Source organism: Pleurodeles waltl, chromosome 3_1 (genome assembly GCF_031143425.1).
Source record: "Pleurodeles waltl isolate 20211129_DDA chromosome 3_1, aPleWal1.hap1.20221129, whole genome shotgun sequence".
Classification (NCBI taxonomy): domain Eukaryota; kingdom Metazoa; phylum Chordata; class Amphibia; order Caudata; family Salamandridae; genus Pleurodeles; species Pleurodeles waltl.
Genome location: NC_090440.1, coordinates 125,852,945 through 125,879,505, shown reverse-complemented (window position 1 = coordinate 125,879,505; position 26,561 = coordinate 125,852,945). Strand labels below are relative to the sequence as shown.

The window sequence follows — 26,561 nt, the reverse complement described above, 5'->3', positions numbered from 1 at the left end:
AAGGTTCACGGCTGAACAATGTGTGCAGCATTGACAGTTTTGAAGAGACGGTGGTGCCCCTGGCTGAGATTGGTGGCAAACTGGGTTGCCATGGCGCAGGGTTTGGGAACCACTATACTAGGGGATTACGTGTACGTTGTCAGTACCAACTGTCATTTTTTCTAATTACCATGTACATTTTTTATCAGAGCACTGGCCCTGGGACTGGTTAGCAGGGCCCAGGGCACAATCAGAGTCAGAAAACACCAGTATCAGTCAAAAATGGGGGCAAAAGGTGAGAAAACATCTGCAAAAAGCCCAGTTTTCTCACACATAGGTTGAAAAACACTTACCCACCTAATGTGGCATGCTTCAATATTGGAGTATTCATTGTAGCACTGGCCAACACCTTAAAAATGCATGAGGAAGAGCAAGAGAAAGTATTTCTTATATAGCCTACTGCAAAACTAAAAGCAAGAGGATCAAGAAACAAACAGTTCATACCCATTCCGTTTACATCTTTTGCCAGTCACGGATTGCCACACGACTCAGGACTTAGTGGCCCCATTATCTGTTATGCAACCTTCATTAGACTGCACTATCAACAAAGGCTACATTAAATGTAACTTAATTACGCAGCTCTAACTACAGGCCTTGCTATGGATTTCTTTCACTTAAGTACATATAGACAAGTATCCTCATGTATATATATGCCTCTGTACCACATGTATAATCTTGCTAAATGAAAAGATTTATGGTCAAATGCTAGTTGCTACTATTGCGAAGGCTGTAGTCATTTGATACCTCCTCCAATATTCATATGGGACTATTGAAACATCACTTAAAGTAACATCTTGAGAGTGGCTATACAATTGCCTTCATGTTTTGAACATTTTCTTGTGTCGCATCCTGGAAACAGGGCTGGCTTTCGGTCGGTGGGAGTGGTGCGGCTGCACCGGGTGCTGACCTGGATTGGGAGGCTCTGTGTTTAGCAATTATTTATGGAACTTGTGATTTAAAAGCACTTGCTGTAAATTTCCTTGAGCTTCCAGCCTTCAGGAAGCAATTAAAATGCCAAGATACCTCTTGTGGTTAACGTTCTTGCTAGGGGGGAGGGATGGGAGTATTGTCTGGGGGCAGCTTTGACTAAACTAGCGTGGAGGGTTAATGTGCCTGCTTCAAAGAGTAGAACTATGGCCCATATTTATACTTTATTTAGCATCGCATTTGCGTCATTTTTTTACGCAAATGCAGAGTAAACTTACAAAATATAATTGTATTTTGTAAGTTTGCGCCGCTTTTGCATCAAAACATGACGCAAATGTGGCGCTAAAAAAGTTTACATATGGGCCTATATTTTATGTGGTTAGCTGAGTGGATTAGGAAAGTCAGCCCTTACCAGCGCTGTAAAACAAATGAATGTATGTGAAAGGGGGGCACGGAGAGAAGAGGGGCACATTTTCCAAATGGTGGTGCGGGGATCCGAGGAGGTGGCCATGGTGTGGGGTGTGCCAAAAATGAGTGTCGGTCAAGACGCCACCAGCACTAAAGCTGGCCCAGCCCAGAAATGTGCCACTCTGCAGGTGTACAAAACACCCATGCTAAGGTAACCATGGGGGAGCCATAGCTAGCCTTCATTCTACATCCAATTAATTTTACATGATCTGACTAAAGTAGATATGTTGTTGTGCCCCTGCAGATGTGATGGTCCTTGTTAATCTCTGCTTAAGGCGGTTAAATGCACAGTCCTGTGGTGTTGGTCTATTTTTAGGAAATTTTAGTTTGTAAGTTTTTGTGGGATGTTGGTTAAAGTGGACCTTTTTGATATAGAGACAGATTTACATTTCTAAACAGCCTTTCTTAATTTTGTAATTTTTCAGTACATGAAATAGTCCATGTATTGTGGGCTATCAAAAGTGCTCTCTTTGAGTTACTGGAGACTCAATTTTTCTCAAGCATCTTGTTTATCATGGCCTTTGAGTTGGAATCTTTTTAAACTTATTTCTAAAACTAAAAATAAATTAATCAGCATTGCATTTCCACACTATTTGTCTCTAATCAATAGGAAATACCACTTGGTCTAGAAGGATCCATGGGTAATTAGTTACAGTAAATCCACCTGCAATATATTTTGCTCAAGTTTACTCAGTCATCATTGTCGATAGGGGCTATTTTAATATGGTTTCCTTTTTTCCCCAGGTGAGAGGTCTTCCCTCTCATGAACATGACTGAATGCCCAAGAAATATTACTTTCCCTAGAAGGAATAGTGCTATATCATCATCATTGAAGGTGATGCACGAAGGCAGATGCACACAGCGAAGTAGGATGCACTACTGTTCTGGGTAATCACATTGTTGGGTGTTAGACTTTTCATCCTTGGCGTTGTCTTCCGTTACTTGTTGCCTCTGTTTCCCAGGTTGTTGATGAGTGCTGGACTCTGTTTTGCTGTTTTTGTTACTCTGGGCACTTTACCACTGCTAACCAGTGCTAAAGTGCAAGTGCTCCAATATAAAATGTGTATGTAATGGGCTTTCCATGATTGGTATATTTGATTTACGGGTAAGTCCCTAGTACAGTGCACTAGAGGTGCCCAGAGCCTGTAAATCAAATGCTACTAGTGAGCCTGCAGCACTGGTTGTGCCACCCACATGAGTAGCCCTGTAAACATTGCTCAGACCTGCCACTGCAGTGTCTGTGTGTGCAGATTTTAACTGCCAGTACAACTTGGCAAGTGTTCCCACTTGCCAGGCCTAGACCTTTCCTTTTCTTACATGTAAGACACCCCTAAGGTAGGCCCTAGGTAGCCTGATGGGCAGGGTGCAGTGTATGGTTAAGGTAGGACATATACTAATGTGCTTTATATGTCCTGACACTGAAATACTGCCAAATTCGGTTGTCCCTGTTGCAAGGCCTATCTCTCCAATAGGTTAACATGGGGGCTGCCTTTAAAAATAATTAAAACATAGATTCCCTTTGGGAGCAGATAGACATGTGGAGTTTGGGGTCTCTGAACTCATAATTTAATAATACATCTTTTAGTAAAGTTGGTTTGGAGATTTTGTGTTTGAAAATGCCACTTTTAGCAAGTGGGCATTTTCCTGCTTAAACCATTCCGTGACTCTGCCTGTTTGTGGATTCCCTGTCTGGGTCAGTTTGACAGTTGGACTGTTTGCACCTCTCTCTAGACAGTGACACAAAGGGAGCTAGGTGTAGCCTGCATATCCTGACGAGCAATCTGTGCTAGAAGGGAGGGGAGGAGTGGTCACTTACACCTGAAAGGGCTGTGCCTACCCTCATACAATGCAGTCTCCAACCCCTTGGTGTGTGTCTGGGGCCTGGCCTGGGCAAGGCAGGATTTCACAAACAAGAGAGACTTTTCTTTGAAGTAAGCCTACTTCAAAGGCAAAAATGGGTATAAGAAGGGCACCCAAAACCACAGACTTTAGATCACTTCTGGACATCAAGAGGAACCTCTGCCTGGAGAAGAGCGGAACAGCTGAGGAGAAGTGCTGCCCTGCCTGAGACTGTGCTTTGTAGAGCTATCCTGCAGTTGCTGCTTCTGCCTGTGCCAGGGGATGAAGACTGGACTTTGTGTGCCTTCCTGCTTGTGAAGAAATCTCCAAGGGCTTGTCCTGAGCTTACCTCCTGTTGTTGAAGTCTCAGGGACATCAACGACTTCTCCTGCCAGCACCTGGACTCTCTGCTAAGAATCCTGCCCTGCCAAGTGGTGCCCTATTCAGTTCCTGGAAGGTGAAGCTGGCAGACCAAGACTGAAAATCAAAGCACAGACCGCCAAGGGAGGAAAATATCAACGCACCTTCCGAGACGTGGCTGAAAAATGAGGCGTCGCCGGCTTTGCAGCAGAAATCGACGCTCCACCGCCATCAAGGCTGGAAAATCGATGCATTTAGCTGGAAGAACGACGTGCAACACCCACTGACGGAGGCTGTTAATGTTGCAACCCACATTGCACGGTTTTGTTGATACCGTGCGGCAGGATTTTTGATGCAAATCTTGCTGGGCACGGAAAAATGGCAACGTCTGCCTGGACCCAAGTGCTGCCCTGATCGACGCAACGCTCACCTGCAGGGAGGAAAAGTGACGCACGCCAACTGGAGAAGGAGAAATGACGCACGGTCTCGCTTGCAGGTGAGAAATCGACACACCTTTTACCTTTTTCAACGCACACTCGCCCGTGTGTGTTATTTCGACGCTACCCAGATACTTTTCAATGTTAACAGTGCTTTACCTGTTTTCTCAATGATTTAAGACTCTTTTTTCTTTTTAATTGATAACTTGACTTGTGTATGTTGGATTTTTGTTGGATTTTTGTTGGATTTTTGTTGGATTTTTGTTGGATTTTTTTACTTTTGGTCTTGTTTTGTTTAGATAATTATTTTCTATTTTTCTAAACATATGTTGTGTCATTTTGTAGTGTGATTAAGTTACTGTGTGTGTTGGTACAAATACTTTACACCTAGCACTCTGAAGTTAAGACTGCCTGCTCGTGCCAAGCTACCAAGGGGGTGAGCGGGGGTTAGCTGAGGGTGATTCTCTTTTACCCTGACTAGAGTGATGGTCCTTGCTTGGACAGGGGCTAACCTGACTGCCAACCAAAGATACCATTTCTAAGATTGTGTATTTAGGCCGAAGTCTTATGCTTACCTGCCAGTCTGATCTAGTTGTTTATTCAATGAGAACAACTTTGCACCAGGGTTTTGCCCATGCCACGTGGAGGAAACCAGTGACAACGGTGAATTATTACATTTGTTTTTACATTCTATTGTGATATATGAGAAAGGTCTGCGTAGAAATGTTTATCATAGAGGCTTCTTTGTTTCGTGTAAGCATGTATCTAATTAAGAACACTAGGCCACTCACCACCTGGTTGATAGCTAGAGCCTGCAAGTTTTTAAGGAAGTTCAATTAAGTTAATTTCTTAATGTCGCTATCCAAAAGTATTCAAGCGTTTTTACATTTCTGATCTGGTCAGCAAGATTTACATTTTCTGCTCAACTGTGATTGTTCATGCTACCCTCATTCAGTAAAAACATACCAATAGCTGCAAGAAAGAGGTGGTTAACGTTCCATCCACTCTCCACCAATAGTGATTTTCGATACTGTCATAGATCTTTTCAAAATAGTAACCTGTCTTTGCGTTCCAACTTATTTGGATTTATCTATCAAAGCAGTGACGTGACACTTGAGTCCAAATCCATTTAATTTTATCTCTCATCTCAACACAGCATTTATGATTTTTTTGATATTTGAATTAGATATGTAGTTCTGATTTGGCATCTTTCTGATTTTACACAACATACTACATTCTATAGTAGTACCTGCCTGCAGCTTAGTGCACCCCATTTTCCGCACCACAGATCTGGCAACTGATTTGTCATTTGATTTGTGCCCTCATTTAGGCACTGGTGGGATGGTTGCCAATGGTAGTGATTTTCTGATGAAATTGCTCCTGTATGCATGGCGGAAGTACTTTTGGTGGAAATGTAATACCGGCTGGCCTGCCTGTGTCATACTTGGTGTACAGTTAACAACATCTCAAAGACTATAATGCAACGGTAATGTATCACAAAATATGATTTGTGGCTAAACCTCCTACTCAAAGATTAGAAATTATGCACAAGTGCACACCAGGGAAATAGCTTTCTGGCTTTACCAATGTCTCCAGAATTGGTAATTCCAGAAAGAAGAGATATTGAGGGAAATAATAGGGGGTCTCAAAACTAGGTAATACATGTCTATGCCTTAAACATAAGGACAAAAAAGACACAGGTCTATTACAACTTTTATATAACAAAGGTAGCCAGATAAGAGGTAGAACTTTCCTTGCTTTGGTTCCTAAAATGTGAAATATTTTTCCCACCTTACTAGGAACAGAACCCTTTAGCAAAGATTTCGATGCCTCCTAAAATAATCACGTTTTCTTCTGAATGACCCCATGTCTTTGTGCACGCAATAAATTGAAACGCCCCTCCACAAAGCACTGTATTCCAATTTATTGCTAAACTTCCTGTATATTATAGCAGAAAAACACATTTAAAAAACAAGTCACTTTCAAAGGTTTCAAACCACGTAAGTAAAAGTACTATTCAAATGGTAAATAATTGCAGCACACAGTGTAACTATGATAATATAAGATTTGATAAATGTTTTCTGCACAATGCATCTCAGTGTCGGCAGAAACTGCAACATGGGCCCTGCTGCACAGGTGAGGAACAGGCGAGGCGAACACAATCATAACACTGAATGCATTTGTGCATATCTGTTTTTCACTAAATATTGGTTGCTAGGCAAACATAAAACTATCAGGTCAAGGGCTTGGCAGCTATTTCTATATGAAAAAAGACTTTGATGACTATATTTGTAAAATGTATCAGTTCCATTGAGACAATGAGTATGTGCCCATTGGTCTCATGGTCACTAAGCAACTAAAAAAAACAGGTACACAATGAACACCTACCTGCAGTAACCGGCGTATCCCATTCCTAGCTCACTCAAGTCAAACACAGATAAACTGCTGTTTACATAACCCTTTAAGCATCTGAAAAAGAAAGTCACCAACTGTGAAATTGTACTGCAAAAGTGATATGTGTATCTATCAAAGTCAGACAGAGAGCATCTGGGAGCGACGTTTTTTACAAACAGTCATACTTTGCACAATGGAATATATCACATTACATTCACTCTCAACTCAGAGGGAAAACATCTGCACCCAGAGCATGTCCTGTACTTCTGTACAGCTGGGTCGTGCTACAAAGGTTACTACCAGAAGATGAATGACTGGCAAGTTAAAATGACCTTGTTTGAAAATCTGCACAGCAAAGAGTATAAAATAAAAAAGAAATCGTTTTAGCCACAGTCCGTTTTTATTGGGCTGCAAGGTAGTCAACAAACATTCCAAAAAGTAATTGCCCTTTGAAAATGGCCAGTAAAAGAAAAATCAATGTGCACCTCTGAAAAAATATATCTACTGACCATTGCCTTGACCAATCCCCATCCCGAGAACGGAACCACTTGGTATCGCCTTAGGAGTGCCGCGGTGATCTCGCTTTAGAGTCAAAACGGGAAAGGAGGCCAAAGTAGGATTAATAAAAGAAATAAGAATCCCCACATTTTTCCCTGTGCAAATTTTGCTTAGAAGATCCTCTCACAGTGGAAACAGATTGAAAACATGTAGTAATCGCGATAGAAAACTCAGATCCAGCATGTCGTGTCTCATAACGCCCTCCAAAGCCTCGAATTTAATGCTAACATGAGTTCACATTGTTTACCCGCACAGTATTATAACATTAAGAGCCCGATGTTCTAAATAATGGTTACAATTTTTAACTAGTACTTTTGAGACCAGTCAATAATTTCACAAGTTGACCGATGTCATAATCGATCAATTTATAAAATTTGGATTCGAAAGTGTCGCAATCCGACCTACCGCATAAATATTAATGAGGTACGTCACTAATTGGGACTCCCTCTGATTCGTGGCTATTACAGAAATGTGGCCTGCTAGGGTGTGCAGACTACTATACCTGTGATCGCCTTTAAATAAAGTAAACTATATTTTTTCAAATGAAGCCCATTTTCTCAGGAGGTAACAGTGCTGAGTTTAAAATGTAAGTATTTTTGTCTCCCAAAAACGTTTTTTTTTTTTTACATTAAAAAAAGAGGACCTATCCCTTTTCGCAAATGGCATACCACCCCAACTTGTGAGTCAGTAATTTTCCTATGTTTTGTGACTGGTTTTTAGTTGCAAAATATTAATACATCTCATACAGAATCACAATTTAGAAGGACACCTGTAACACACTCTTTATAAATTGTTATTGTGTATGGAGTCTCACAGTTATTTTATTAGTCAAGTGAACATTTCCAGACTCCTAAAATGCCTTTATGTAAAAAGTGAATTGGGGACGTGGCCAAGATGGCAACAGGAACAGATTTATAGAGCTGAGCTCCGCATACGGTGCTGAATAATTTCCTGCATCATCGTGGATACTGAGACTCAGACCCGCAAGACATTTATTCCTGATGTGCCCCAGTGAAGTGTACTACCGGTGTTGACTGAGCCAGTAGCTCTGGGCAGAGTGAGAGGTTCAGTGGCCCAATCGAAGTGACTCTGCATGGCCATGCCAACAAATGGGAGAGTGATGGCTCTGGTGTATGAAGCTGGGATTTTGGTGCAGTAATCCACCCACTTTTTTCCTGGTTTTTGATGCAACTTTGACTGAAGCGCACTGGGTTCCTGCTAACCAGATCCCCTCACACAGACAAGGTCACTAGAGGGGTTCCTTCCAGATGCCATCTATGCTGCACGTCACCTTGCTGCAGAACTCAGCCTTTGTGTCACCACAGAGTCTAACCGAGACGACATTCCAAGGTAACAAGGATTGGGGGCGCTTCTCATGAACGTGGTACTGGCAGATTAGTTTTATCATTCTTAGCTCTCATTAAGTTAGAGATTAGGTTCTCTTTGCTAGGAATTTTATATCTTACGTTTATTGTAAGATGGTGGGGGGTTTATATAAAAACTCTCATCTTCACAATTATGCTTCTTTACTTTTTAGTATCCTAATCATTGCAGCACATGCATTTTATTGTAGATCGCAGTCTTTCAATAGATAAATTAGAAAAATCTCCTGCATCTCCTTCATTGTGTGTGTGTGATTGAGACATGTTGCTAACGTGAGAAAAGGGTAACTTCCGTTCCACCACGACTTCCCTCAGATGTTACAATTTAGAGTCCATGCGTATGGCTGCCAGAAATCACCTTTTCTTTCTGAGTGTTTGTGATGTATTGCTTGTGAGCCTGGAAGGTTGGGGCCAACAGTTGTGACATTGTAGGTGTGACTCATTCACCTACAAATGAAAGTGCTGTCTTCCCTAAACCAGCAGTCTTGCCTAGGACTGAGAGTCCAAATATGACGGAACTTATGCCAACACCAAAAAATGACACACTATTATGCAGATTTGTAAACCTGTCTCTCATTCTCTTTAAAAGGCACATTGTGATGATGTGGAAAGCCTTGTGGTACCAGATATTGAACTTTGATGGCACAACTTGCAGAAATGGGCCAAGGCAGAGACAGATGCGATCACACTGACTGGACTTAAAGAGGGATGGGGCTCCATTGGACTATTTTTGGATGGATATGTCATACAACTGGGAATGAAGAATGAGGCCAGATCACCCTAGGCAAACATATGACCAAAGAAATAGGTGCAGGGATGACCTGCCTTGGTAGTTTGGTCTGGACTGTTTCAATTGAAGCAGGTTCAAGACTGATTACTGGGATGCACTCCGAGTAATTACTGATGAATGAGATTAATTCAAGCATTTCACCCATTACTTTTTGTATACTTTAATATGTCAAGCTAAGTGGGACGGGTGTGCCCAGATGTGTCAGTGGAACCAAGCTATACGCAGCTGATGAGCATATAACAAGGGTGAAACTGGTCCTGGGTTACTTGTGTTCTGATTCAGTAATGGCTTGGCTTGGCAGTTCAGGCTGGAATGCTCCCCCTGGAGGAAACTGAGGTGGCATGGTGGGAAAAATAATGATGGACTGGAATGCAGCACTGAGCAATTAACAGTGGTTGAGTTTATTTCAAGCATTCCACCCATCACTCTTTGTATACTTTAATACTTTATTGTCCAAACCAACAGTGCCTTTTTGCTAGCGTGCTAGGTCACCGGACAGTGAATGGCTCTGCTGTTGGGGTTTGCGTATAGCTTCAGGATGCTGAGGCAAAGGAAACCTAGGTTTGAAGAGGGAGGCTCTTTCTGGCAGGGTGACTGGGGAGGAACTGATTACACCTAGCCTCAAAGGTCCCTGCCTGCAGCACACACAAAGGACTCTAGCATAAGGCCTCCACTGCCTTTTGTCACCCAAGACAGTTTGGAGCTAGGATAAGGGAAGGAATGCACCATAACCATACAGGCACCATGTATAAAAATGGGACCTGCAGAATCTCTCATGAGAACACTTCTGGGCATGTGGAAGATTCAGAAGAAGGTCTGCCCTGCTGTCTCAAGAAGATGGACAGCCCTTTGACATAAGATTGGACTTGCATTCCATGAACCCAGGCTAACCAGAGTGACTCTAGGATCAGTTGGCTAACATCCTGTGTGAGATACAGGGACACAACAAGCTTCTAGAGGCCACCCTGAAACAACCCAGCTGACCAGCACCAACTGGATCTGCCTGAATCTGACTGAGCACGGCTGCAGGTCCCCTGCTGGAGTGAGTCCTCATACCCAAGAGGTGCTCCCCAGTTCCTGGACCCTTGGTTGGCATTAGAGTGAATTTGCTTCACAGAAAAGGTGAAGATAGAGAAGTTTTGGGTTCCTTACAACAGCAAAGGGACCTTTTTGCGTTGAGAAATGACCATCCACGATGACCCCCATCATGAAGCTCCAGCAGGACCGGCTGTTTATACAGACAGTTACAGTCAGCGATGACTAGCAATGCAAGGCCTGCACTTCCTGTCATTGGCGACAGCTCACAACAATCACCAGCACAAAGCTCCAGGGACTACCAGATCTGTGCATTACAGCAATAACTATCAGGGATGCCCAACCTTCAACGTGGACAGACTAAGCCTCTTAGTGGCCCTCGCCTATGCTAACAAAACTCTTTGTGCTAACTTTGAAAAGGTAGTTTCAGTGGGCCTAACCTAGTCCTCTGTCCGACCCCCACTCTTTGTGGATTGGCCTAAACTTGTGACTTTTCCCCAGCCCATCGTGACCAGATACCCGCCACTGGTGCTTGTGCTTTTTGGCTATATTTTTTCCTGAAATCTTGAAAACAAAATATCCAGTACTACTAATTGGATTTTTGTCATCTTGGTGTAATTTAATTTACTGAAAATGAATCTATCTTTCTAACTTGGCTTTGTAGTTTTCTTATGTTATGTTTCCACTTTATTAATGTTTGTGAGCTGAATTAATACTTTACACATTGCCACTAAATTAAGCTTAATTGCTTTTGTACAAAGCTTATAGAGGGTTAAGCATAAGAGTATTCAGTGACTTCTGTGGTTCACCCTGACAAAAATTGTGCTTATGCTTTTGAGTGGACCTTTCACCCCTCTAGTTAATAACCCAGTTTCTTACAGGATCCAAGGGGGATTGGAGGAGGTGATGGAGGTTATGAGTGGGGCAGGGAGAGAAAGGGGACTGGAAAGTGAAATGAGACAGAATAGCAAAAGACCATGCCAGGATGCAAAATTAGGAAGGGTGACCAAGCTGTGAGGCAGAAAGTAGTAAGAGAATAATACCATCAGCCTTTTGTATGACAGCACCATCTGTAGCAGGTGCAGCGTGACATGGTGGGAAAGAGAGACCATGGGTGGTGGGAAACCAGGTAAATGGGACATGCAAGGGGAAAATTAGTATGCTTTGGTGGAACTCGTGTTTACTCTGTGGGATTCCGTAGAGGTACAGAAAAACTCTGCGAGATGCCTAGGAGTTACAGAAAAACTCCACAAGATTACACAGAGTTTTGTGAGCATGCAGATTCAGGCAAGTCGCGCTGCTCCCACTTATTTTTAGTACCTGGAGCTACTTCTACACCATAAAACACCACAAACTACCGCACCCAACACTCCAGAAGGCACAGCTGCCTTCTACCACTTGAGTAGATCTTGTATTCGAGTTGCAGCTTTCTCAATGTGATTGGTTGCGACCTGCTGTGACCACCCGTGTAGAGAAATCTCTCTGAGAGGCATTCTGGCACATGAAAAACATGCTAGGGGACTCAAATTCTTGCTCGCGCTCACTAACTTTACAATGATTTAGTTATATGAGAAAATATAAGACTTTTTTTGCATGAATTGCTTTGTCTGCTCTTTCTTTATCCTATGTTAGGCATTGAACAGTAGAATTGTATATGGCCATTGTTGCCTTGCTGTTGGACCTGGCCCTTTTACAGGGTCATTCCCCAGACTTTTTGCTTTTTGCCTCCTTATTTTTTTGACCTTTGTTGGCTGACGTTTTGATTCTGAGCACTTTTTCACTGCTAACCAGTGCTAAAGTGCATGTGCTCTCTCTTACAAATTTGGTATGATTGGATTATACATGATTGGCATATTTAATTTACCTATAAGTCCCTTGTAAAGTGGTATCCCTATTCCCAGGGTCTGTAAATTAAATGCTACTAGTGGGCCTGCAGCGCTGCTTGCGCCACCCACTGAAGTAGCCTGTGAAACCTATCTAAGGCCTGCTAGCGCAGAGCCTGTGTGCGCAGGTTCCTGCCACAGGGACCTGGCATCTAAATGTACTTGCCAGGCCCAGAACTCCCCTTTTACTACATGTAAGTCACCCCTAAGGTACGCCCTAGCTAGCCCTTTGGGCAGGGTGCCATGTATGTAGAAGGCAGGACATGTGCCATGTTGCGTGGCCTGTCCTGGTAGTGACAAACAGCCTAACTTGGTGTCTCACTGCTGTGAGTGCTGCCTCCTCATAGGATTGCATTGGAAATGCCCTGCCTTATGTGTAAAGGGTATTGTCTAATTTATGAGGGGTAGCGTAGGAGTGTTTGGTATGGTTGTGACAGTGGTAAGAAATGCTGCTTACTGGTGTAGGTGTATTTTTTATTACTATCACAGAAATGCCACATCTAGAAAGTGCGCATTTATCTGTGCTTATGACTTTGGTATTTTGTAGCTTGTCTCCAATCAACGTCTGGGCAGACTGACAGTTGGGGCTTTGTGCATACTTCTCAGACAGCCTGAACACAGGGAGGGTGGAGGTGACACAGAGGTGCATCTACATATTGTAAAGCCTTCCTGGGCTGAGAGAAGGGAGAGGCAGGGCACACCTGCATTTGTAAAGATTGTGCCCTGGCCTCACACAATAGGGTCGTTAACCCCCCACTGATGTTTGGAGCCAGTGCTGAAAGGTGAGAGGGGGCCCTCCCACAACCAGTTGTAACTGGCTGGAACCTCCTCTCCCTACCATTGTAAAACACTGTAAGAAGTGACTATAAGTGCAGGGGAATTTTCCCCACAATTTGAACATTCTTGGAACTTGAAACTGGACACAGAACGCTGATGAATGGACTCACCAGGAAACCACCTTGGACTGCTGCTGCTGTGCTGACCTGTGACCTGCCTGGTCACTAGAAGGACTGTCACCATCTGCAAACCTTGTGCTGACCTTTAAGCTGGGCCCACCAGCCTGTGCTCCCTTGTCTCCTGGTTGCTCCCAGGGGCAGGGTGCTGTGCCCCTGACCCCTGTAAGGATCCCTGTAGGTCTGGACTAAGTGCTGGGAAAAGCGCTCTCTTGGAACTTCAGACCAGGGATCACCGCCGCAGCCCGGGTCTCAAAAATCACTGTAGCGCTTTGAAACGCGCTTTATTTCTGCCCCCAGAAATCACAGTCGCAGCCCGGGTTGCTGGGCTCTACTCAGCGCGAGATCCGCGCTACTCCAAGTGCCCCCGAGGCACAAAGATACCTCGACTGGAGCTGGCGCGCACCTAGCGGTGCCCCCGGGGCACGGTCCGCTCCCAGGAGCGCCCCCGGGGCACCAGCCGCCTCCTCTTTTCCTGGAAGCGTCCCTGGCGGCCGGGAACAGCTTCAAAACACTCGCACACCGCTTCGGGTGCGCGCAATTGCCTCCTCGGGCCCCCGGAGGGGTCCGAGCTTCAGTCTACAGGCAAGGCAGGACTCGGGGAAGGTGCAGGGAGCGCCCCTCTTCCCCGGTCGCTGCGCCAGGAGCGGGACGCTCCTCTCCTTTTTCGGGGGCATTTCCTTTCATAAAAATCAGGAAGGGAGACCTCGACGGAGGTCCCTTCCCGATTTGGCCCCCAGAATTGTTTAGTGGGCTGTGCCCGGCCCTCCACCCCACGGACAGGATGTGCGGAGGCCGAGGCAGGCCCCCACCCAGAACGGAGGCCGCCGCAGGGGCCCGTTCATGAGGAGAGGGTGCCAACCGCCCCTCTTCCCTCCAACATATCGCGTGGCCCCTGTTTTGCGTGCCGGAGCGCCAGGGGCCCTCCACACTCACCTTTAGGCGCTGGAAGTGCCCAAATCAACTGGAAACAGGTACTCTGTAGGAAATCTAGGCTCTAGGAGCCTAACACAGACTTATAAATGTTTTAGGTTTCCTCCCTGTTTACTGATGTTACATATGTGTGCTAATGTTCCTTTTATGGGCATGTCTAGCTGATATGTATTTATATGGCTTGTGGTATATTCTCTAATGTTCCCTTTATGGGTATTTAGGAATTGTTCATGACAAGTGCATATCCCTCTTTACTCTAATTCCTGACTACTGCTTATGTTGCAGAATCGTGAGTACTTACGTGTTCTAATGTGACAACTGCATATTCTTGCAGAGTATTAGTAACTTGTGTAACCTTCTGACAACTGCTAAGGTAGCAGGGTATTACTTACGTGTAATGTTGGTCTAATTATGTTTTGTGCATACAGATTATTGTTACATAGCTCAGTGTTGTGTTTACTTTGTGGTGTACATTTTGCGTCATGTGTGTGTGTGTTGTGCAAACGCTTTACACATTGCCTCCAGGTTAAGCCTGACTGCTCATGCCAAGCAAACCCAGGGGGTGAGCAGGGGTTATCTTGGACGTGTAACTCCCTAGCTCTGACTAGAGTGGGTAGGGTCTGCCTGGCTGAGGTGAATACCCTAGCCAACCAGGAACCCCATTTCTAACACTTGCGTTATTCTATATATCACTAATAATAAGCACCATTGTTTCACAAAAGTACTTTATGTCTTGGTTCTTGTTGAGTAGGACTGCCCTTGTGTATTGGAAGAACTTTCTAAAAGTGGAATTTTCAAAATTGCAGTGAAGAATTTTACATTACCATTGCAGAGGGTTTATCATTACAACTTCAAAGGTACCAAACATGAATAGCTACTAGTCCCAATTGGGAATTACAGCTTATTATTTGTAATAGGGAATCCCCAATGTTATCCTATGGGAGATGGAGGTTTCACAGTAGTGAGAATCAAATTTAGGAGTGTTTCAGTACCATGACATGTAAAACTTAAAAGAACATGTTCAACTTTTAATGATACTGCACCCTGCCCTACAGGCTACCTAGGGCCTACCTTAAGGTGACATATGTAATAAAAGGGGAGTTTAAGGCTTGACAAGGGGGTTAAATGCCATGTCAACATGGCAGTTTAAAAGTGCTTTCAGGCTGCAATGGCAGGACTGGGACATGTTTTAATGGGCTACGTACGTAGGTGGCACAATAAGTGCTGCAGGCCCAATGGTAGCATTTATTTAACTGGCCCTGGATATATGGTATACTACTCTAAGAGGGACTTATGAGTACATTAAATATGCCAAATGGGTGTATGTTAATCAAACCATGTTTAGCTGAGTGAGCACAAACACTTTAGCACTGGTGATCAGTTGTAAATTGCACAGAATCCTACGGTCAACAGAAATGAATTCAGCAAAAAGGTGGAGGGTAAGGGCAAAAGGTTTGGGGTAGACTCTTCAGAGAGGGTCAGGCCCAACAGTTGGGAATCAGTATTTAACATTAATACAATGGCATTGTATTACAGAGAAGCATTTTGTGGGAGCATAAAATGTTTGCCTATATTTCGGATGCTACCAGTCTCCTTCTCAGGAGCAGTATAGCATCATAATGAAAGAAACTGGCCTCACTTCTCAAAGCAAGGCTGCAGACCTAGGAAATACAGAATAAGTGAGTAAAAGCTAAATGAACTAAAGACCATTTGGAAAACATGCTGCATTGGTATTTTATGCTAATTTACGCTTTATGTAAGGATAAGAGGGAGGGATTCCAACAAAGACTGATTCCATCATTAATTTGATAAAATGATTGACTGAATGATTGCCGTCTAATATAGCACTCATTTGCATTGTTTTTTCATGTATTATTGTTTACCACAATTTTTAGATCTGCAATGTTACTCATTCTTATAATTTGTAATGACCCTGGGCTTTGGCATGTATTAGTCTTTTGTAAAGTATTTCAGGCCTTATGTAGAGTTTGATTTTGATTTAGAATCCCATCCCTCTAAGTGCAAGGGCCATAGGATATAATGCACTTCATAAGGTGGGCAAATATCCATCACATTTGTGATGTACAAACCTGTCTATCAATGCCTAATTAGTAGCAACGTAAGTGCCAGGGCCCATCTTGGGAGGACACTGAAGACTGCACCACCCATTTCCACTGCTAGCTTTGCCAATTACTGTATCAACACACTACAAACCAATTTAGACTATCCTAGACCACCCAAAGCTATGCTATTGGCATGAGTGGCAGGTATTGTTCTTTTTAAATGTTCCTTGAATTATTAAACACTGTTCTTGTGCTCATCTCAAAATTGGACGGACAGTGCCACCATGATGTGAACTGTCACTAGAGCTGATTTTGGCAATTTAGTGCTGTGCCAAGCACTGGAAACTACCAACTCAAATTAAGCACTGCTGTCTTCCAACTTATTCAGTCCAATGGTTTCAAATTCTTAGGTGTGCCCATCTTTGTGTTACAGAACCCATTCATATAGAAGTGTATGCCTTCAAGCCTCCAACACTATTGTTACCTGACATGTGCTAACTCAAAGTAAGCGAAAAATGGGTCTGTCTTCCCAGCTCAATTTGATAAGTTGGTCCAACCCTGCACTTACCAGAGAGTTTCAGGTGTTTCTGCACTGTACGTACAGGTTGACCACCAGTCATTTCCCTGAATGGGTAAAAGGAGGCGACCACCTCAGACCACAATTGATGGGAACACCTGAGTGCACACTAAGTCCCAGAGAAGAACCAAAAATGTAGTTTGAGGGGTTGCCACATACTATGGACCCCACAAACACTGACACAAATGAAAATACAGGGAAAGAGCTAGAGACAGGAAAATTGGTGAGTGGTGCTGCAACTTTCACATGAATCTGGCAAACATAATTGAGGGCTAAACAAGTATGAGTTTATAATTGATGTATTTTCTATTCTCACAAATTATGATAAACATTCCTATTTTGTGGCCTTCTAGTACCAATGTTTGGCCCATCACATTATATTCAATATTGCCAGTTAACACTTTTACATATGATTTTGTGCCTGGCCTTTACCACTGGACAAGTGCACTTCAATTGTTTCCTTAACATTCTCTCATTGGAAAATGATTTCAGGACATGGTGAACAATTAGGACATTGTTTAAAACATCTTAGTAACATTTCATTTCACATATGGAATCAATATAATATAAAATGTTTATGATTTTTGAGTATAATGCTCCATTGCTATATTTGAAATCAGGTGTCTCCAACCAGTTGAACGCGAGCTACTAGTAGCTCCCAGACCCCTACAGAGTAGCACACAGCCTGGAGTTCATTTTTAAATATGCACAGTGTCAGACCTTACTTTTAAAGTTAAGGGAGGGATGTGTTTTTTTAAACTTTTATCATCTGGCTGCAGATAGCAGGGCCTGAGAAGGAGCAGTGCTGGAGTCAGATTTATGACCCAGGGCACTAAGGCATTTAACTCTTGAATAAAAGTCCTTGTCAACTCAGTATTGGAGGTGAGAACAAGATGAGGTTTCACAATGTTTTTGAATCAAACAAAATTAAAAGTCACTGTCTAATTATGTTTACTTTTCATTTTAATGTTCTCAATTTGTTTTTTGAAGCGTTGCATTTATAAACAGCAGGCTCCCAGTGGCCAGTCGAACACTGTGCCATATATATAAATTAAAAATACAGCCTTTTTCAAATGGGAAAAATTTAAAGTGCAGAAAAATGTTTCACATAATGAAAACTTTTGTACCTTAAATTTCTCCCATTTAACAAAATGGTTGTATATTTGTGTCATATCTGTAATGGTGCTACATATGGCAAAAGGTATGTCCTATGTAAGAAGTACACATAACACAGGCTCTCAGTTACCCATACATCCCATTCATATGCACACATATTCATACATCCTTAAAGATCATGCACTCACTCACACACAATGCAGCCCTGCCATAGAGCCCCTAGTCAAAGTACTTTGTTCAAACCATAGTGTCTGGCTCTATGGGCATTAGACTTAAAATCAAGGAAGCTGGTGGTAATAATGCACAAATAGTTTAGCTTTCGGTAGCTCATGACGATTATCACTGATCAGAAGTAGCTCTTGGTACAGAAAAGGTTGGAGACCCCTGTCTTAAATTATTATTAGACAGTATAGCAGGTGTAAATAATGTACATTTACCAATGGGTAATAGTAAATTATGTTTGGAAGGAGTATTATGCATCCACAAGTAGAATATAAATATTACTTCTCTTGTCGGTATCCTTGGTCAGTGCATGGTCCGTATTTGAAAGCATAGACAAAACGCGGGATGTAATCTGATGTGATGGCAATAACAAATGCATTGGTGATGACCGCCAGCACTCCAATCCCCTCCAAGATTCCATACCAGATACCTAGTGGTGAAAAGAAAGAAACAGTATAATAACCATGGCAGGCAGTCTAAGATTCTGAAAATTATTAGACTTTAGAGAAATGAAAAAATAGTCAGAGAATCGTTTCAACGTAAGGAGTCAACCAACAGAAGACATTTTAAATTACCTACACATTTTGAATTAAAGTCATTCATGGGAGTCAAAAAAAAATAGAGGAGTTTACTTCAAAGGAAGACTGAGGGTCTGATTACGACATTGGAGGATGAGATACTACGTCACAAACGTGGCAGATATCCCACCCGCCATTCTACAAGTTCCATAGGATAGAATGGAACCAGTAATACGGCGCCCGGGATATCCGTCACGTTTTTGACAGAGCATCCCATCCGCCAAGGTCGTAATCAGGCTGCGAGTGCCAAAATATTAAAATAGATGCGCACCATCATCAGTTACACAGAATGCACAGTGGAAACTAAGGCCCTGATTCAAGAAAAGTGGTGCTGCACCCAGTGTTGCGCTACTTTTCTTGCACCACTTAGTACCCCCACAATGCCACCATGTTTGCGCTGTATCTAAGATACGGCACACCATGGTGTTAGTTAGGGGAATTAGCTTAAAAACTGTTGACGTTAGTTCGGAGCTTTGCAGGATTAGCATAAAAAAATGTGATGCTAATCTTGTAAAGCCCATTAAGGCCCACTGACAACAATAGCATGCCTACTTTGACTGCCTGCTCAGAGCAGGCATTAAAAGTGCCAAAATAAATGAGGCAAATAAATCTTTTAGATTTCTTTGCACTATTTGTTCGGCCTCCCTAATGGGGGGGAACACCCCCTTTGCGTACATTATGCCTAGCACAGGCATAATGTAGCACAAAGGGTTACAAAGTGCCACAATGCATGCATTGTGTCACTGTGAATTCGGTGCTGCAATTTTGGCCTTGTTGAGCCACATTAGCGTAAAAGAAAATGATGCTAAGGTGGTGTAAGGAGGCGCAAGGGGCTCCTAAATCTGTCCCTTAGAGCTTGCTTTAAACTTTCGAAGATGGGCCACAATCTTTGGTCATTGTTGGCTCTGCTTCCCCTAACATGAAAGCAAGCCTGCTTACAAGGGTTAGTGGTTTATGAGATTTTGGCGTTGCATTGTCACCGAAAGTGATCTCATTAACTTGCAGGATCAATTTCTGCATAACTACAATGGGGAGCAGTTCACGATGTAAAGGCCCAGGCCACTATAATAAAGATGTCTGATGAACTCCGGATGCAAATAAGGAAAGATGTTCTGATTGTGCTTGGAAACCAAAATATGTGTTATTTCACCCCAAAGCTTCAACTCATCAAATATCTTGTTCCCAGACTAATGCCACTCTTTCCTGGGCTTTATGTGACTCTCATTTTTCAGGTACTGGAAGAGTTGTAGGGGCAGGTGGAGCCTCCGAGGATGAGGCAGGGATTACAGATGGCGAAGAAGCAATGTGCATTTCCTGTTTCACTGTATTGCCGGTGGTCTAATAGGTTTGTGGGATCTTGTGATTTGCTGACATTGATTGTTAAGATGGAGGTGGGCAATGAGGCAGTGCATGGTCTCCGGGAAGATGAGAGAGAGAGGGTTTAGCTGCAGTTGACCCGGGCCCTCCTGAACCACCAGTACATCATTACATCATGCAAAAGTACTTCAGATCACCCTGAGTTTGCACTTGTTCTTGAAGCTCGGCTGACTCAAGTGGCTTGAGAGAGGAGTGAGTGGTGAATCTCTCCCCGAGGGGGGCGAATCCAAGAGACCTAGTGGGTATAGTAATGTCAGAGTAAGGCGTTTGTTTTATCAGCATGGCTGAGAGATATGTGAAAAGGGTCAAAGGATACTAGTTCCTGTGAAGAGGGTAAAAGGAAACTTGCTTCAACCCGCCCCATGCAGTAAAAAATTAACTGAAGAAAATATATCTGCTTTCATCAGTGGGCGTTTTGGTAGATGGTGGGATGGAAACTATAGTGACTTTAGAAATAGTCTCGGGAAATTCAAAGAGGGTTAGGAAATGGCAATGAAGTGGAAAATGGAGACTATTGAAGAGAGATTATGCAGAATGTAGGCTTCAGCATGGGCCAAGAACTTTAGGGTGAGTGATCATATGGCTCGAGTGGCACAGAGGACAATAGGACAGGGACTATTTTAGTGATGTTGGCAATATTGATGAGCTGGATAAACTGAGCCACTTTGTAAACACCAGGGTGGTAGAATTTCTAGAGGTGGCCTCAGAACATCTGTCTATTTCTGAACAAAACAAAAAAACCTACATGCTGCCATCCTCGTCCCTCTGCTGGCAGAGGGATGACCATTGTGAACCTCATTTTTGCAGTCCTACCCTAATAAACAGTGTCTCTAACACATAAACTGTATAAGCATGGGCAAACAATTCTTCTCTTTCACAATTTAAGTTCAACAACCGAGACACCTGCCAGTGATATTTAGGTGGTGAGGAAGGAATTGCTGAACTTTAGGTTTATTTTTCCCTCTTGTACTTAGGGTAGTTGAAACTGTTATCTTATGGGGAAATGTACATCTTCTCTCAGATGGATGCAACAACTCCTTCTACGAAGTCATAGAACTGGATGCTACTGCAGTCGTAGTGCAGTAAAGATGATCTCACGGGGGAACCAGCCATGCACCTGATTTTGCTTGAATTCTCTCTGTGGAACAATACGCAATGCTCAGAGACTAGGGAGCAGTTCCTTTGTTTGTTGAACCCATTAAGGTGAGACTCAGGATCATGTTTGTTTTGCTTTCCTCTTTGGTAGCGTCCTGCACACATCCCCCCCCCCCACACACACACATACGTCCGAATATCTACGTAGTTCCATTTCGTACCCTTTTCCCTTTCCCTAGCCTCTGTTTATTACACTTTGTTTGTTCCCTACGGTTGTTCAAATTATATTCAGCGTTCTTTGGAAGTATTGTTAATTATTTAGGAACTTTCAGCAACTACTTTCCACACGAGGACACCATGACTCTTGGATGCAACCTAAGTGGGTGAGCGCAAAGCGCTCCATCCTATTCTGTAATCTCTCTTTCGGCTTCAAACCACGCCCATGTCCGTGGGCTTGCCTTTTAAAATCCGCCTGCTTTCATTTGTGAAAGGCATGGATAGGTCATGCCTTTTCTGGTTTTTAGCCCACCTACACAGCACCAGTAAACTACTAAAAACATACGAGGCTCGATGTGTTCAGCATGGTGTCCGGCCTACTTTATCTGTTTATTTTCCACGCAGCACGATCGCGCTGCATTTTACATAGTGGAATCGTGCTGGGTTTTGTTTTTCTTTACAACGCTAATAGCTCTAACTCGAGCTAATGTGAGACCCGTTGCATTGCAAATGCTTGTTGTAACTGTTATAACGCCGAGTTGCTCTTTAAACATTTCCGTTTGGCATGTTGTTAACTCATTAAATTTGTATTACTAGCACCTTTGACATCATCCTGCCCATCCTAATCGATAATATGACCCATACAAAAACACATCCATAATGATTGGTGATTGTTTTCGGGCATGTGTTCAAGGCACTTAAAAAATTGTAAAATTACTCTTTAGCTTTAAAACGCTCTTGTTTGTGGGTGAAGCAGTTCGATCACAACTCTACATAAGGGATTAGAAGTAGAACTGCAATGTTTGTGGCATTGTAATATCAGATCAAGTAACAAACAATACTGCGGGCCAATGATTTACCAGGTGCAATAGTACCAAGATGTTTTCATTTTGGATATAGCATGGAAATAGTACCGTAACAGTGCATGGTTCCCAAATTCTGCGGTGCACAAACGGGTCATATGGCGTAGCTATACTATTAATCCAGGTTTCTCTTGATGAAAATCGTGCCATCAAAAACCATTGGCAAAGCTCAGAATCCCGATCTGGACACGAACTCCCATTAACATCTGCTTTTTGCACTCAGTCAGATGAACAGACCTAATATATTATTTAACTGATCTACTCTGACCACATCTCATCTTCTTACTCTCTCCTAAATTGTTGCTTCTAGGAAGGCATGCCATATTCTGAATGCTAATTGTCTTTGTTTTATTTACGTTTGAACATATTTCCAATGTTTGTGCCCACATAAGGTGTCAGACATCAAATCTATAATATGCAAGTTATTCAAAATGTTCACATACATCTCCAGTTTTGTGCTCTGTTATGCCAATTATCTACGCACTTTGTTGAATGACTGTTAGACCTGTCAGCCTTACGGTGATGTGATATCTGTCCGTTACCTATGTCACTTGCACTTTAGAAGTTACAAGAACATTGTAGAATAGAACAGAACAATAGAATTGCAGTCACTGAGTTCGAGAATATTGCGTGGGGAGCTTGCGCGCTCCTGAACTGCTTGCATGCTCCTAAACTGGCAGTTGGTATGCTGTGGCTGAAGTGTATGGAATAAACCTGATGCTTCTCTTCACTCTCTGGTCTGCTTATTGCATAATCATTTTATCCTGCATTGGACAGGTGGTCTTCCCCCACACGTTTAGCCTTCCTTCTCCATTCTATCTGAGCTTATTTTTGCTCAGTTTAGGACTCTATACACACACTTTACCACTGCTAACGAGTGCTAAAGTGCATGCGCTCATGCCTTAAAAACATAATAATATTGACTTGTCCCCAGTTGGCATATTTAATTTACTTTTAAGCCCCTAGCAAAATGGCACCACATGTGCCCAGGGCCTGTAAATTGAATGCTACTAGTGGAACTGCAGCACTGATTGTGCCACTCAAGTAAGAAGCCCTTTAAACATGTCTCAGGCCTGCAATTGTAGCCTGTATGTACTGTTTAACTGCTATGTCGACCTCACAAAATACATATTTTGCCGGACCGAAACCTTCCCTTTTTATACATATGTCACTCCTAGGTTAGGCCTTGGGCAGCCCAGAGGGCAGGATGCAGTATATTTAGTAGGTAGAACATGCACCTTTAAGCTTTGCATGTCCTGGTAGTGAAAATCCCTTAAATATGTTTGTCTCGATTGTAAGGCCTACCTCTCCCACAGACTAACATTAGAGATGCTATATTACATTTAACAAAATGTAATTTCCAAATGGAAGCAGGTAACTAGTTCATGTTTGGGGTCTGGAATTCTAACTTATAAAAAATTCCTAAATTATTGTGGTGTCAGATTTTAAATTCCAATTTTGAAAATGCCACTTTTAGAAAGTTAAACATAAGTAACAGATTTGATTCAATTCAGGAATGTGGTGCTGGGATCTATAATATATGTAGTAAAAATGAATGCTGCCCAAGTCAACCACAAATTCACTACTTAGAAAATATATCTCATATTTACTCTGGGTATATAAAATATAATGTTAATTCAATATGTATTCTCTCTACTCTTACTTTCCCTATATATCCTGGGAATCTTAGTGAAATGTGTCTACCTTACGATAGAGACAATAACTGATTCAATTCCTTTAAGGATTGCTGGTATCTTTTATATCCATTAGCCTCTCAACAAAGTTACAAATGAACACATTATGGAGGCACATAAATCCAACAAACTCACAATTTAAAATATAAATCAAGGCCTGGTTAAAAAAAAAAAAACAATACAAATCCATAAATCAGTGTTCATTGTATCCATAAGATATTTCACACAGAAAAACATAAAAATATGTCCAACATATATTTGACAACTTGATCAAAATTAAAGTTCATAGGCATATATGGGATGGGGCAAGACTGCTCTTTTATTTATAGTTATTATAGTTGTGTGACACTACAAAAAGACCAAAAGGACACATTGTCAGCAACCCATAAAACCTATAAAATAATCCTGTAAGAACGTTGCTGGGTCTAACTAACTTTTATTTATATACCACACAGTTTCTGGAAAATGCTTAAAAGTGATTGTAACCTTAAAGTGTGAACCTTCTTTTGGTCACACCTATTAAATCAAATAAGGAAGCAATACGGTTGAATAGTTCCAAACAGTTCAAATATTTAAAAAAAATGTTATCTCTCCATATTTTTACCTTTGTCCCTCAAAGTATGTTTGTATATGTAGGAGTCCACAATGACACCCCAAAGGCTTCTTTTGTTTCTACAAAAGCGTGGGTGGTCAGGTCTACAATATACACATAAAGGCATTTCAGAGTCTAGTGCAGGTAAGGAAACTTCCTTGTTATTGCTAATTTGAAAGAGTTTAACTCCGTACCGCTATTGAGACGTGGATAACTGGGCAGCTTCGGTGTCCTGCTAGGGAATGTTGATGTAGGGTTTGCAGTGCTCAAAGTGAATCAATCCAGTTACTCCTAACGCCCCTCGCACATTGCAAATTGCTGTCCAGATTATATATGCTTTGTGTCCAGGTTAGGCAAGAGGTCAAATGACTGAAGGAACCATGGGTAATTTAGTTGTTTTGGAAAGCATAAATCATAGTGGTTTCAGTATCCCAGTAGGTAATCTGCAGGTGGGCTTGCAATGCTCGACAGATTCAACCAGGATGCTCCTTACAACCTTCACACATACAAAACACTGTATGGATTATATCCTGCCATATTTCCAGAGTAATTATTGCATCACATGACTTCAATTGGTGCCACCCCAACCCAGGACCCTTCGAAGTGAGCCTAAGGGGCTCTGCCAGCAGCTGAATGAGGGGGCCTGCTCATTTCCCTAAACACACCCTGGCTCAAAAATAAGCTCTTTTCAGGGGCAGAGCTTCTGAAGTCACCAGTTGCAATTGTGCCTGCTGGTGACCCTGCTGGTGACCTTAGATGGAGTGAGTCCTGGCACCTTCTTGCTATCCATGAGCTCCTGGAAGCCTTAGGTGACCGAGAGAAGCTGCTTTAGAAACTCTTAAAAAATGCTGGGAGTAAGAAAATATTTGGCAGCCACGGACAACATCCGATCCATCATGGACAGAGGAGAAACCACCGCCCTCATTTTGCCCTGCCTGTTGGTGGCATTTGACAATGTTTCCCATGGCACCCTCATCACCAGACTCCAGGACTCGGGTATCCAAGCCCCTTACTGAACTGGATTGCATCCTTCCTCTCCAACAGGACACAATGAGTCAGTCTCTCTACTTTCACCTCTGAACACAAGAAGCTAGTCTGCAAGGTCCACCAGGGATCCTCTCTCAGCCCACCCATATACATGGTACTCCTCGCCCACATCATAAGGACCCACAACATCAACATTGTCTCCTACACCAGTAACACTCACCTCATCCTCTCCCTCACTGACACAAACAACACCACCAGGATCAAATTCACCACCTGCTTGTACAACATTGCCAACTGGATGCAAGAGAACTGTCTCAAACTCCACTTTAGTAAAACAGAGATCCTGATCTTTGGAAACAAAAGCTCCCCCTGAAACTCTACCTGGTGACCACCTGACCTGGGTTCCACACCCACCTTCACAGACTATGCCAGAAACCTTGGCATCATCCTGGATGACAAACTCACAAACACGTCAATGCCGTGACTGGATCCAGCTGTCACATTCTTAGAATGATCCACAAGATCTTCAAATGGCTACCCACACACCCAAGACACATGATCACCCAAGCCCTCACGGCAGCAGACTTGACTACGGCAATGCACTTTAAGTTGGCATTCCAACCATCTCACACAAAGACTCCGGACCATCTAAAACACCACCAGACTCATCCTAGACATCCCCAGAAACATTCACATCCCTCCCTAGTTCACTGAACTCCACTGGTCATCCAAACCTGTAAGGTCCTCCACAACACAGGGCCTGCTTACCTCAATGACCAACTCCAACTCTACTATCCCACCAGATATCTATGCTCCACCTCCTTTTCCCTCGCACAAAACCTGTGCATTGGCAGAAGCCGAATAGGAGGGAATGCTTTCTCCTTCATAACCACCAATTGGAACAAACTTCCTCTACGAATCAGAACTGCTACTCCATGCCTCAACTTCCAGAAGAAGCTGCAGATCTGGTTGTTCAACTAGGACTAGCACCATTGGGCCCATGCTCCTGCTCCAGGGCCTGGATACCCTCACAGGTGATAATTTGAGCTATACAAATCCATTTACATAACATAACATAACATAACCTAACGTAACGTGAAATTACATGAGATAACATAACAAGACATCCATCGTGTCAGTGGGACCTCACGGCTAAGGTGTTGGTTTTCAAAGGGACCTAGTC

At 42.8% G+C, this 26,561-nt stretch overlaps 1 protein-coding gene across 3 annotated transcripts in view; it reads right to left on the bottom strand.

The window, feature by feature from the left end:
* ANO3 (anoctamin 3) overlaps window positions 1-26,561 on the bottom strand; it is a 1,608,515-nt gene that overhangs the window by 92,891 nt on the left and 1,489,063 nt on the right. For all 3 annotated transcript variants that reach the window (XM_069221955.1, XM_069221956.1, XM_069221954.1), the window contains 2 exons: window positions 18,259-18,406; window positions 6,459-6,539 (listed from right to left, as the gene is read on the bottom strand). In XM_069221955.1, the coding sequence (XP_069078056.1) occupies window positions 6,459-6,539; window positions 18,259-18,406 (229 nt within the window). The remainder of the gene's footprint in view (window positions 1-6,458; window positions 6,540-18,258; window positions 18,407-26,561) is intronic.